General features: G+C 39.8%; 1 protein-coding gene across 6 annotated transcripts in view; it reads right to left on the reverse strand.

Moving 5' to 3' along the window:
- Positions 1-1,295: 1,295 nt before the first annotated feature.
- The window catches only part of zfhx3b (zinc finger homeobox 3b), a 435,085-nt gene continuing 422,105 nt past the window's right edge, over positions 1,296-14,275 (reverse strand). For all 6 annotated transcript variants that reach the window (XM_061964037.1, XM_061964041.1, XM_061964035.1 and 3 more), the window contains one exon: positions 1,296-7,412. In XM_061964037.1, the coding sequence (XP_061820021.1) occupies positions 5,671-7,412 (1,742 nt within the window). In that variant the 3' untranslated portion in view covers positions 1,296-5,670. The remainder of the gene's footprint in view (positions 7,413-14,275) is intronic.

Below are 14,275 nucleotides of genomic sequence, written 5' to 3' on the forward strand. Positions count from 1 at the left end.
TGGTGATGAGTCCAAGGTTTAGCTCGAGCTCTGGACAAGTGGTACAGAAAACGGATATATATAATATGCGAGCAAGTAGAGTGCATCCGGAAAGTATTCACATTGCTTCACTTTTTCCACATTTTGTTATTTTACAGCTTTATTCCAAAATAAAATGAATCAATTTGTGTCCTTAAAATTCTACACAATAACCCATAATAACAATGTGAAAAGTATATATATTTTTACATTTTGCCAATATTCAGTATATATATACAAACAAAACAATGACATGTACATAAGTATTCACAGCCTTTGCTAATTCTCGATGCACCTTTGGCAGAAATTACAGCCTCAGGTCTTTTTTGAATGCGATGCCACAAGCTTGGTGCACCTATCTTTGGGCGGTGTCGTCCATTTCCTCTTTGCAGCATCTCTCAAGCGCCATCAGATTGGATAGGAAGTGTTGGTTTTCATCCAGGATGTCTCTGTACATTGCTGCATTCATCTTAGTCTAGTCAGGAAAGTGACCAAGGACCCGGTGGTCACTCTGTCAGAACTACAGCACTCCTCTGTGGAGAGAGGAGAACCTTACAGAAGGACAACCACCTCTGCAGCAAACCACAATCAGGCCTGTAGAGTGGACAGACAAAAGCCTTTTCTTAGAAAAAAGTTTGCCAAAATGCACCTGAAAGACTCTCAGACCATGAGAAACAAAATTCTCTGGTCTGATGAGACAAAGATTGAACTCTTTGGTGTGAATGCCAGGCGTTATGTTTGGAGGAAACCAGGCACCCTCATCACCAGACCAATACCATCACTACAGTGAAGCATGGTGGTGGCAGCATCATGCTGTGGGAATGGTTTTATATGGCAAAAACTGGGAAACTAGCCAGATTAGAGGGAAAGATGAATGCAGCAATGTGCAGAGACATCCTGGATGAAAATTAACGCTTCTCATCAAACCTGATTGAGTTTGAGAAATGCTGCAAAGAGGAATGGGCGAAACTGCCCCAAGATCGGTGTGTACTTATGTGAATATGATTTCTCAGTTTTTAATTTTCAATAGTTTAACAAAATTAAAAAAAAAACATTGTCTTAATGGGGTATTGCCTGTAGAATTTTGAGAACAACAATGAATTGATTTCATTTTGGAATAAGGCTTTGACATAACACAATGTGGAAAAAGTGAAGCGCTTTGAATACTTTCCAGATGTACTTTATTTTGAAAGGCAAAGTCAGATAAAGGCATCATTCAAAAGACAGCTGGATGAGTGAATGTGAGCAGAGAAAAAGGAGACCGACACACAAGAAGCTTTATGCTCATACTTATTTTAATGTATCACAATGAGCAAGAAACATACTTGATGAAATATTTTCAAAGGAGTATATTCAATTACCATCTACAATCAACTTAACTAGGACAACAAGGTCTTGTGACAAAAGTTTCTTTAAAAGTCTGAAGTTCCATGTGTGTTGTGTGTGTATGTTAGTTTCCATGTCATTTGGTACAGTCTGGAAATCTTCATCATATAATTACAGTAACAAAAAAGCTAACAAGACTACAGTATAGAAAAGACATCAAGAACAACATTTTTGGTTTAACTTGCTCTTTTTTGTACATTGCAAGGCTGTTTTTTCTACCCTCAGCTGGGCTGCCTGGAGCCACAGAGCCATGCTTATGAGGCTCAAACGAGGAGTCATTGAAGGAAACCAACGAAAAAGTTGAAAAGGTTTTTTTTTTTTTAAAAACAAACAAACATTGTGGCACCAGAAGTCACAAAAGAAAGAGTTCGCTCCGAGTAACAGTTCATCTTTGAAGTTGGAGCAAATGGTTGTTTGGTTGTTAGTTTGGTTGTTGATTTTGGTTAATATGCTTTTCTTTAAGTGTACAACTGCCTCTTTTTTTCTTAAAAAAGACACGACAGTTCAGAGAAGCCGGCCCCGTCCTTTCAGTAAGAGGGGCAAGCTGCCGCACAACTTGCTTGTCAACAAGCGGAGGAAAGAGGAGACAGGTAGCAACGTCAAGGAGGCGGAAAGAAGAGGCAAGCAAGCGTCCATCCTGTCCTGAAATTCGGGGAACGTCCCTAAGAGGAGCGGAGGCAAAGAAAGGAGGAAAGAGGCAGCTGGAGCCACTCCAGTTTCAGTCCTCTGTCACACATGTCCCTTGGTTCCAGAGTCCATTGGGAGTCGTCACTCATCAAATAAGGAGGTGGTTTTTAAAGCTGTTTCCGAGGCTCCTATGCCCAGTTTTGCTGTGCCCACAGCCTCTTGTGTCCTCCTCACAAAGTTTCTGTCTATTCTTTTCAGTCCTTCTTCATCTCAGAAATAAACAAAATAAAAGTTGTGGCTTGTTTTAAATATATTTTTTATCTGTATACAGGTACACACGCCTTTTCACAGTGGGCAAAGATGACCTCGACAGCAAAAACCTTTTCATGTCTATCCCAAAAGTAGCACTGTGGAAAATCCACAGAAGTGTTACAATAAAATATACAATTAATTTTGGGGGCACATGTTTCTTTCTTTTTTTTTTTTAACTGCATAAAGCTTTGGCCACATTCAAAGTAAAAGCTGTTCAGTGCTTTGCAATCATGATCACTTACGATCATTTCATTTTCTAATTTACTTTGTCAGTTTGGGTGTGTAACACAAAAGACACAATGAGGGAAAGAATGGATTGGCTCTTATTACACACACACACACACGCGCACACACACACACGCGCACACACACACACGCACAAGGCATTCTATTAGAACTCACATCTAGGCCATGCTGGCTCAGTCAAAAATGATTATACTTTGGGAATAAAAAATAAGATTAGAATAAAAAAAACTCCATAAAGTGGCCAGGACATATTGTGTTTCCTAATTTTCTTAAAATTAAAGCTAATGTTAATTTATGATTAAAATAATATATAGCAACAAAGAATAGATAAGAAAAAGAAAATACATGTGTGACATATTAACATTTAAAATACATTTGAGGGGGGGGGGGAGAAGTATAATTTAAAATATAAAAAAAGGTACACACAATTTAATCAAATTGAACTTTGGACACGTGGCAAGCTTGCAGGCTCCATGTGATGATTTTATCAGCATGCTATGGTATCAACACCATTAAGGATTACTGGGGGATTATTTGTATATACTATATATAAATTGGCTATACAATATTGGTCAAAAAAAGATTTTTTTTTTTCCCACAAATTTAAATAAGTCTTGGTTTTGGTTGAAAAAATATACATTTTGTCATCAGTGAGAGGGTGGGGGTACCTATATGCACATCCTTTTGCATTGCAATTAGATGAAGTGGGTGACTTCTTTGGGACATGAACGCCTCCTAACCCTTTGAACATTGAAGGACATCTCCAAAAATCCTCCTGTTGACCAGAAATAATGCTTTGGAATGAAGATGCCCCTCCAGACCTGTAATCTATGTGTAAAAGTGGCACCCTGCTTACACATTGGACACGTCAATCTCACCAGTTTAAAAGCTATCATTCTCCCCTGAAACTATAGCTGTATGTTGACTGGCAAACATATGACTAAAAGCTAGGAGACACATCAGTACCAGATGTATTATACACACTTTTTGGTAACCACCATGACTTGCTTAAACAAGTGAGCAACAACCTCAAATGGATGGAGTGGACCTTTGGAGATCACTTTGTTCAGTAAAAATGTACACAAACAGTTGACAGTCACATGAAAAATGGAGTGAAAATCGATTTTGACAGTTAAAATAATTCAAAATGACAAAAGATCAGTCCTCGCTCGTCAAGAAAGAAAACTCCATCGCGGTTTTAGGAATGCACTGTTCTTTACGCACGTCATCATTGGCTTGAAACATTGGTCTGTTCAAAAAGAAAATCAGCAAAATGTCCTTTGGAACAAACATATTCACAGTCTTCAAAGTTCCGTTTTTGCAACAAGAAACAAAAAAAAGGTGTTGCAGAGGCAAGAAATTGGTTTATTGTTTGTTTTTCATTAAAGCTGAGCAAAAAGCAAAATAAGCATGCATCTATGTACTTTTGTCTTCGACTTCTTTCAAAATTCTACATTAGCAGCAAAAGGTATGTCACTGACGACCAGGCCTTACACATGATCTTAAAAAATGGACATTTGAGTGTGACAAACATCAAAAAAGGTTCATAACTCTATCTTACAAACTGCAATGGCTCTATAACGGTGCTACTCCACAATGCAAGGACAAGGGCCCTTTTTTGGTATTTGGTATTTACGTCAAAAAGCCACTTGTTTGCTTGCAAACAAGCAAAAACGGCAACTCTGATGCGTACTCCTTTATCTTTTCCTCTCCTTTAAAAACAGCAACAAATTATCAAGTATAAAGAAGCCTCTTTTCTCGTCTTTATGCACCAATGGTGAAAGTGTTCAGTCTTTGGATTTTCTTTTTGTCTTAAAGCGTGAGAATTATTATTATTATTCTTTTTTCATGGTCATGTATGACAACAAATAAAAAGTGTAGACCTGCATTGTCGTGTACATATCTACAAAGACAGAACAGCGGAGAGAAATAAGTGCGAAGAGAAGAACAAGTCAAGTGGGAAATAAGAGTCAGACAGTTATAAGTGCACAAAGGTAACAAAAAATTAAATAAAACGTTCAATAGTTCACCCACAACACTTGCTTTCTGCCAGTTGATGCAGTACCTAATGGCCCATACATTTTAAATTATCAGGAGGGAAATCTGGGTGAATATCTCCCAACAAGGTTGAGAAGAAGACAGCTTGAGCCCATTATCATCATCATCATCATCATCATCATCTAATCTATCGGAATGACCAAGACAACATCAAATGAAGCGTTTTAAAGTTGGACAATACAAAAGCTAAATGTACACATACTGCTTCAATTCATTTCCAATGCAACAATCTACATAACACCAAAAATGTTCAGAACTATTATAAATACAGAGAGTTGGTATTTTTTATTTTTGATCCTAGTCATCAAAACTCAATTTGGCCCATTCGCATGTCTGCAATGCTCTCTTTGTCTCGGTATTAACAATGAACAACAAATCTCCTCCATTTCATCCTTTTTCAAGAGTTAAGCTCAGCCAATTAACTGCCATTGTAATGCCCAGAAAAACGCCAAATCAATTTTCACTCTAATTAAAATAAGTAAATGAAGACATGAAGAAACAGAAAGTGTAAAACATGGATTTGTGTAATAGAACAAAACATTTGTGATCTGTTGACCTGAGAATAAAATAGACAATACATTATTTTACTTTTGCAAGCCATTGGTATCTGAATGCTTAGATAGCAAGAACGTGGACCAGACCATTCTCCTATACAGCACATACTGGCTTTTTGTGAGTGCGCTATTACATTAGGAAATCATTAAGGAACATCTCTGATTTTTTCTTGGGCCATTTGTCAGTCTTCATCTGCATCATTTTTTTCTCCTCTCATATATATGCATGTGTTTAGTTGAGCAAAAGGAAACAAAATGAAAACCAGCATGTTGATATGGGAAAACGATCCACTAACATTGAAATTTTTGGTTACAAGCTTTGGAATTGCAGTAAGTCTTTACATCTTTTTCTGAAATTGGTTTGTATTCCTTTACTGTATTTAACATTGCTGCTTTTTATGTTTTTTCCATTTGTGTTTTTTTTTTTCTTTTTGTGTTTTTTAAACATTGTCCATCACCGAAAGCTCTTTTACAATCTGATGGAGTCTGTTTCTACACTAGTGAGATTACTACTACAAGAACTACTGTCTTTGACGAAGCCAGGTTGTTGCGGCTCGTCCGCCGTCCTGCCCAGCCTGTCTGCTGACTTCTGACTGCTGTCAGAGTCAGACTCGTCAGTAAAGACGTCTGTTGGTATCGAGGTCTGAACTCCTGAGGTGCTCAATGAACTTGAGGTAACCGTTGAGGGTGAGGACACTGGAGGAAACAAGGAGGAAGCAGTTGAGAGACTGGCATTGGGCTTCCCGACTAAAGCTCTGGAGAAAGGGGCCTGGGGCCAGGGTTTGCCGGCAGCTGTGGCGTTGAGCTGGGTACTGGAGGAGGAGGAAGAGCAAAGCGTGGCGGACACGGCAGATGATGGCATGGTAGCTGATGTCGTTGGCGGCGGAGTGGGGCTGCTGATGGGATGAGTGGCAGACTGCGAGGTAGATGTGGTGTTAGGATTGGGGAAGCAGGCTGAAGAGTGAGGTAATAAACTAGTAGCGTGCTCTTTGGCATTTCTGAATGATCGCTTGATTGTTCTGTGTTTGTGCAAAGCTGATTCCAAGTGTTGACTGAGTGCTTTTTCCCCATCCAACGTAGTGTCGCAGGCCAGGCAGTCGTAGAGACTTCCAGCCCCTGCACCTATGCCACTGGGGACACGCAGCAACATCTCTTGCAGGTTTGCCACAGACTGACCAAAAAAACAGTTTGACTTAAGGTGGGTAATAGCCGCTTCTTCCTTGGTGAAAACTGCTTGACACTTGCGGCATGCCAGTTTATACTGTGCCTTGGGGACGATGAATTTGTCCAGATGGGGGTCCGCAGCTTTGCCATCCACCTCGTTCAGCGCAGTGTGTATTTTATTAGGAGTGGAGGATGTGGAAAGGGTAGTGGGGGATGCACTATGGCGGTTGCCCTTTTGCTCCTCTGTTTTCACTGGATCTTTGGCAGACTCTTTCCGATTCCCCAAGGATTTAGAGGGGGCTTGATTTTGGCTTGCCTTGGGTTGCTGGATCTGCTGAAGCTGCTGCTGCTGCTGTTGTAGCGCTTCTTGCAAGCTCTGCTGATATTGCTGGTAATGCTGCAGCAGAGACCCTGGAGAAAGGCCCATAAGTGCTTGTGACAAGGCAGGATTGTAAGGGAAGAGACTTTCCATACCGTACATTGGTTGCAGGTAACCCCCTTGGAGAGCACCTGGGATCTGAGGGGTGTAGTATGGGGAAAAGCCAGGCATGAAGTAGGGCAGAAACTGGTTCGTGAGAAGGGCAGTAGGGTCTGAAGCCAAGGCAGCCTGTAGGGCCTGAAGCTGAGCAGGGTCCACTACATATTCCATACCAGGGGTCGGCATAGAGGTGGCTGGAACAGCAGGGTCTGGTTTTTCCTTCTTGGCACTGGCAGCAGAAGTAGAAGGGGCAGGGGTGCCTCCAGTTGATGATGGAGTTGAGGGCTTCTCTGCCTTTTCCTTTGGCTTTTCCTTGTCTCTTAACCGCTCACCTTCACGCTCTTTAGGGTGTTCAGGACGGGAGATAGAGTGGCTGGTTGAAGAAGTGGAGTTGGATATTGAGGTGGGGCTTGAGTGGGAAACAGAAGTGCTGGTCTGTGCTGGGATGGATGTGGACAGGGACGATGATGAAGGCGGCTTGTTGGGCAATCCAGACGTGGGAAGGCTTGGCGAGGGAACACCGGCACCAGGCATGTTCAGCAGGTTTGAAGGTTTTGGAGGAGTTAAAGCTGAAATTTTGGAAAGCACAACAAACATATAGTAAGGGAGATTGTTAGAACATTTTCAAGCAATAGACTGCATTGAGGTCTTTCACTGGGAGTCCTGGGACTGCAGCGGGAATGTGACATTTTTGGCTGATTAAACTTTTTAAAATATAATTTTTTCATATTCCTCTTGAATTTGATTTCAAACATGAAAATGTATTTAAAAACACATCAAATATAATTGACCTGTAGTGAACAGATAAATATTAGCTCCAGAACTAGTTGCAGCGCAAGGGCACAGCCTGTGTGTGAGTCAGCTTGCTCATTGGTTCGAAAGAGTACAGTAATGCCTTTTTTCAGTTAACATTACAGACTTCATTATGTCTCCCATGCAGCAGTGTGGCATGGAAATGAAAATAAACATCAGAAAAAGCTCAGAGAGGATAGAACCAATATATGAATTTGTTACATACTTCTTGATTAGGGCTGCTGCTTTAGAATATTTTAGTAATGGAGTAATCATTATTTTGTGCGATTATTCGAGTAATCGAATAAAACACACTTCAAAACCTTAATGCACATTTTAGGGAAAATAGTTAAAATAACTATTTTTGTTCTTGATATTACCTTCATTATTCCTAATAGATGCATATCATCAACATTGAAATTACACTTTTAACACATGTGCATCATAAAGATATAGATTTTTTTTTAACTCTCCGTTGTTCGCCGTCACACAGATCACAGCACCTACACACCACTGCTCTCATGTGCATTCTATGGCAGATATCTATGGCGGAATCTACTGAATGTCTGCGAATTTAAAGTTCCGTGCACTTCATGCAGTCCGGATTTGATCAATTTGTATTAGTCAAAACATCCATCCATCCATTTGTACCGCTTGTCCCTTTCGGGGTCGCGGGGGGTGCTGGAGCCTATCTCAGCTGCATTTGGGCGGAAGGCGGAGTACACCCTGGACAGAAAAACTAACAACCCCCCCCCAAAAAAACTCATTAAATTAATTGAAGCTTTTTCTAATTTAATTAATCGATTAATCGTTGCAGCCCTATTCTGGACAATCGCAATCGACCCTCATTAAAACTAAAGAGAATTAATGTTCATGACATTGAAATTACACTGATATTGAGTGAGGAAGTATAAATATATCAATAAGTGTTATCCTAAATATGCAAAGTGTGACATGTTTTCTTAAAGGGAAACTGCACTTTTTTGGGAGTGTAGTCTGTAATTCACAATCCTTATGAAAGACAAGCACACATTTGTTTTTAATGCATGTAATGCATCATCTTACAATACAGTCAATGGGAGCCATGATGTCATGACGTCTATCCATCCATCCAATACCTTGTCACTTTCGGGGTCACAGGGTGCTGGAGCCTATCCCAGCTGCACTCGGGCGAAAGGCAGGGTACACCCTGGACAAGTCGCCACCTCATCACAGGGCCAACACAGATAGACAGGCAACATTCACACTCACATTCACACACTAGGGCCAATTTAGTGTTGCCAATCAACCTATCCCCAGGTGCATGTCTTTTGAGGTGGGAGGAAGCCAGAGTACCCATAGGGAACCCACGCAGTCATGAAGAGAACATGCAAACTCCACACAGAAAGATCCCAAGGGAAACGAACCCAGGACCTTCTCGCTGTGAGGCACGAGGGCTAAACACTTTTCCACTGTGCTGTGTCCTTGTGTCTATTCAGACCATAAAACCCACTAAAAAACATCCATAAAGCGCCAACAATACTCCATTTACATTTCGTGACCCAGATATTAACCTAATATTACCGATATTGTTATTATAAGCGCTAACGCAGACAAACTTTTTAGTGCCGCATTATTCACAGTTGGTTGCTGCTGTATTGACATCATGAGACGCTGCTAACCTGCTTCATCTCTGAGCTGGTGAAAGTTAATTACAGATCCAAAAATGGATTCCTGCCACGGTAGCGCGCACACTGTCACGGCCAGGGACGCCTCATCATGCGTGTCACACCTCTGGACACGACCACGGCCGCGGCGCACATCCAGGGACGCGCCGCGCACGTCTGCACCCTGCAGCTGCCGCCAGCTGCAATCATTTACCGGCAATCAGCACACCTGCCTGGAATGAAGGAGCTGCCTTCATAAGCCTGGACAACTTGGCATGCCGGCTCCGGAATATAATCTTCTGTTGGCGTATAGTAAGCGATCATCCTGCTTGATGCAATCCTGTTCTCTCTGTGTTTTGCCCCTCCGTGTTCTCAGTGTGTTTTCTTGTGTCGTCCCCGCAGTACCCTCCGTCGCCTTGAAAGTGAGCTGTGCGTCTCACTTTTCCCCGGATCTCCCTCTGGACTCTGACTGCCTCCCTCGATCCTTGACTTCCCTGGCTTTGGACTCTGACCTGTAGACTTCTCTCTCCCCTGGACTTCCTCGTATCTCGTTCAACATTTACGGTAACACTCAACAGCTAATCTACAACATATAGCCTTACACCATACACACTCTTGGATTTTGACACACAATTCTATAGTTTATTAGTGTTGTTTATTATTATTATATATATATATATATATATATATTAACTATATATATATAATAAATCATTGTACATTACTGCCCCCTGTTGTCAGTTGCCGTTACCTCCCCTTAGTAACCATAACACACACTTGTTAAAGCTTTAAAACGGGCCTTTGTCCGTCCACAAATGATTGTAAGACAAACACTTTATATTTGTGGTAATCATAAGGATATGTGTATAAAATTATTTTTATGCTTTTATCGTGTCCGAAAAATGAAAAAGTTGGCCATTTTTATGGTATAAATTGTAAAGGACTGTTGTAGATCCAATGTTGATGTGCTAAAACCTCTTTCTGTTTTAGAAGCTACGTACAATATTAAGTGTTATTTTGTTTAAGCACATAATACATATTAATAAAGTGTTTGGATGTATTCATTAAATCAATGTATTCTCGGTTGCCAAAAAGTGATGCAAAGTAATATTTTGATATTGATACATCTCATGTGTGCATACATTACTGGAACACCCTGAGCAGATGTACAGATGATATGTGTCAATATAAAAATATTATGTTGAATCACTAAGATGCCATTTGGGGTTGATTTTAGCTTTTTAAAGGGAACTTCAACACGTAAACAGTACAGTACTGTAGGTACTTTATTATCATATAAGTAACTCTTTTATGGGTATAAAACACGTAAACAGTACAGTAGGTACTTTATTATCGAATATGTACTTCATATGCACTTCATTATCATATATGTAACTCTCTTGAGTAAATACATCCAAACACTGTGGATGAACATAGATCAGTATTATTGTAAGTAGCTTTTAAACAAGAAAGAGGTTTTAGCACATTAACATCGGATCAATAGCAGTCCTTTACAATCTCATTATTACCGTATACATTTTATTTTTCGGACATGATAAAAGCTTTAATCATTTTGACACATATGTGTTTGAAATTATGTAAGCCCGTGTTTAATTAAGCCTGTGTTTAAGTAATCAGTTGTGGACAGAAGAAGCCCGAGAGCAGTATGCGCTTTCGCAGCGTGGCGGAGGGAATACATTTTTGACACGGAATCAGTTTTTGGCGCAACACTGATAGCAGCAAATAATAGATTTGACTTACAGTTGTGTTGATGTTGCCTACTGATAGCATCATGGCAATAAAAATGAAATGTGTCTTGTGCATCTCCCTGGTGTACAAATGTTACATGTTAAAGCCACACATTTTGGTTTTGGAGGTGACTTCCTTATCACGTTATGAAAAACATCTGATTGGCTCTCGTTCATACATAACCTATTTAGGAGCCGTGATTGTATATATTTTCCGAATTTGTCCCACCCATTGACAAGACCAAATTAAATACGATTGGATTTTGTTTCTGTCAACTTCTTTGTCTTGTATTTATACTTTTAACAACATGTCAGTTACTTGTTTTATCGTCTTCGTCAACGTGCTTTTGTTTTGATTACTGATCATCTTATTACTACCTGCTGCGAAGTAATAAATAAATAAATAAATGAAATAAAATAAACATATTCCAGCCCAGGGCGGGCACGGCTTACTCTGTACGTGGGCCGAGCCCGCCCAGCCCCGCCCATGACGGCGGGACTGCCTCTCACCTGGATAGTCGAATGATGTGGACATAAACGAGAAGTTGGTAAACTTTGACAGCTAACTTAGACCCGGGAATGGCATACCTAACTTCGACCCGAAAAGACGCCTGGTTCCACCCCCCTATTTTCTTCGCGATTATGAGTCCTTCTTCATCTAAACGGGAATGTATCAACATCCTAATTAACACTCAGCATTCCAGTGAGAGCAAACCATATACGGTAAGTAATATTTTATTATGTTTGTTGGTTCTCATGAAGTCTGCAGTGAGTTGTAGTCAGTGTTATTGTTGATGGAAAAAGCGAACATTGCGATGCATTTGTGAAATTATGCGGTGCGTTATGCTTAAAATGAGCAAAATATGTAAATATTACATGTTTTTATGAATGTGCCTGTTACTACATTACATATATACTTACATCATGTATATAAAACATTAATGGAAGTGTTTGGATGTTCTTTTAAGCGCTCCATAGGCAGAATAGAGCGACTACCATTGATACCATTGTCAGCTGACTTTTTCTAACATTTGTTTACTAGTTAGAATGTATAGAAAAAAAACATGTTTTCTTGTCTTACATAAAGATAGTGAATAATACGCAAAATCCCCCCAAAGGGGAACTGCACTTTTTTTTTTTTTTTTAAATGTTGGCTATTCTTCACAATCATTATGAAACAAGACTCAGTGGCCTAGTGGTTAGAGTGTCCGCCCTGAGATCGGTAGGTTGTGGGTTCAAACCCCGGCCGAGTCATACCAAAGACTATAAAAAAATGGGACCCATTACCTCCCTGCTTGGCACTCAGCATCAAGGGTTGGAATTGGGGGTTAAATCACCAAAAATGATTCCCGGGCGCGGCCACCGCTGCTGCCCACTGCTCCCCTCACCTCCCAGGGGGTGATCAAGGGTGATGGGTCAAATGCAGAGAATAATCTCGCCACACTTAGTGTGTGTGTGACAATCATTGGTACTTTAACTTTAACTTTAACTTTTAATCATTATGAAACAAGACGACGGATGGATTTAAAAAAAATGCATTCTAAATATTAAATAAATGCGATGAAAATGTTCACTTTCAATGCAGCCTATGGCAGCCACTCTATTCTGCCTATAAAGCCCTTAAAAACATCCAAACACCCCCATTATGGTTTTTACATGATTGATGTAGTAACGGCCACATTCATAAAACATGTAATATTTACGTATTTTGCTAATTTTAAGCATACGCGGCACATTAATTTAAATAATTACTGATTATTACTCACTGCAGACTTTGAGAGCCAACAAACGTAATAAAACATCACTTACTGTACAATGTCTTCTGTCATTAGGATGCTGACTGCTAGGATGTTCATACATTCCTGTTTAGTTAAAACATGACTCATAATGGGGATCTATGTCGTTGTGGCTTGTGCAGCCCTTTGAGACACTCGTGATTTAGGGCTATATAAGTAAACATTGATTGATTGATACTCCTTGTGAAGAAAAACGGGGTGGATACGAGCGTCTTTTTGTGTCATTCTCGCCATTTCCGGGTCTAATTTGGCTGTCAAAGTGTACCAACTTGTTGGAATATGTACTCGTTCTTCTACTATCCTGGTGAGAGTCATGATTTGTGTTCTAGAATAAAGTTTGACGAGCAAGGAAACAAGGAAGCAGCCCATCAGATGATCATGTAAAATTTGGCACACAAGCTCGTAATCATGGCGTCGCTATAAATAGTTTGTCTGTGTTAGCACTTATAATAACAATGTCACTAATACTTGATTAATATTCAAGTCACAAAATGTAAATGGAGTATTGTTCGCGCTTTTTGGATGTTTTTTATGTGGTTTTACGGGCGGAATAGCGGACCTCCCATTAGCTCCACTGTAAGCAGGCTTTTATTTACGTTTATTTACGAGTTAGAATGCATTAAAAAAAAATCTATCCATCATCATGTTTTTCATAATGATTGTGAACTAAAGGCAAAATTCCAAAAAAAAGTACAGTTCCCCTTTAAGTGGGGTATACACATAAGGACAATTGATAATCAATATGACCAATGATGGTAAACGCCAGATTATTCGATTTATAAGGTTGTCTTGTGGTCTGAGGTGTGGAAAGAGTTATTATGTCTTAATAATTGGCTCCAAAACAAGTCAGGGCCAACTATCGCAAATACTGAATGACCAACATTTATTATGTCTGTGGGGAAAGCCGATGCCACCAGTAAAGGCTCTGTGAATTGCGACGTGGCACAGAAAGTAGCCACTCAAGAAGCTTTTTTTTGTGAGGTTTGATGTGGGAATATTATCAATGCCTTGTTTTTTCAGCTTTATGTTTGGGGTCTGTTACAGATAAAACATTTCTTCATATTTTGAAAATCTTTATATATGTTCCCCACATTGTCACCATTTCAAAAACAAATACATTTAATGAATTGAACATAGATGTGTTTATATTAGGGCTGTCAAAATTAAAGAGTAACTAATGTGATTAATCACAAAAAATATTGCATTATTTATGAACACACTCGCTTTTAGACCGCTATAGGATCAGTGATCAGATCAAAGCATACGTCAGTACAAAAATGATTGAGGAGACTTCAACTGGTGTGCTCGTGGGCAAATTTCACTCCAAAGCCCGAAAGAACTTTAGATAAAATTGTTCCCAAGTTTTGTGCAAATAAATGACATACATTCAAGTAAAATGTTTAAAAACGTTCCTGGACTACCTTCTGGCAAAAGGAAAATAAAAAATAAA

The sequence above is a fragment of the Nerophis lumbriciformis genome, linkage group LG06 (genome assembly GCF_033978685.3).
Source record: "Nerophis lumbriciformis linkage group LG06, RoL_Nlum_v2.1, whole genome shotgun sequence".
NCBI classification, from domain to species: domain Eukaryota; kingdom Metazoa; phylum Chordata; class Actinopteri; order Syngnathiformes; family Syngnathidae; genus Nerophis; species Nerophis lumbriciformis.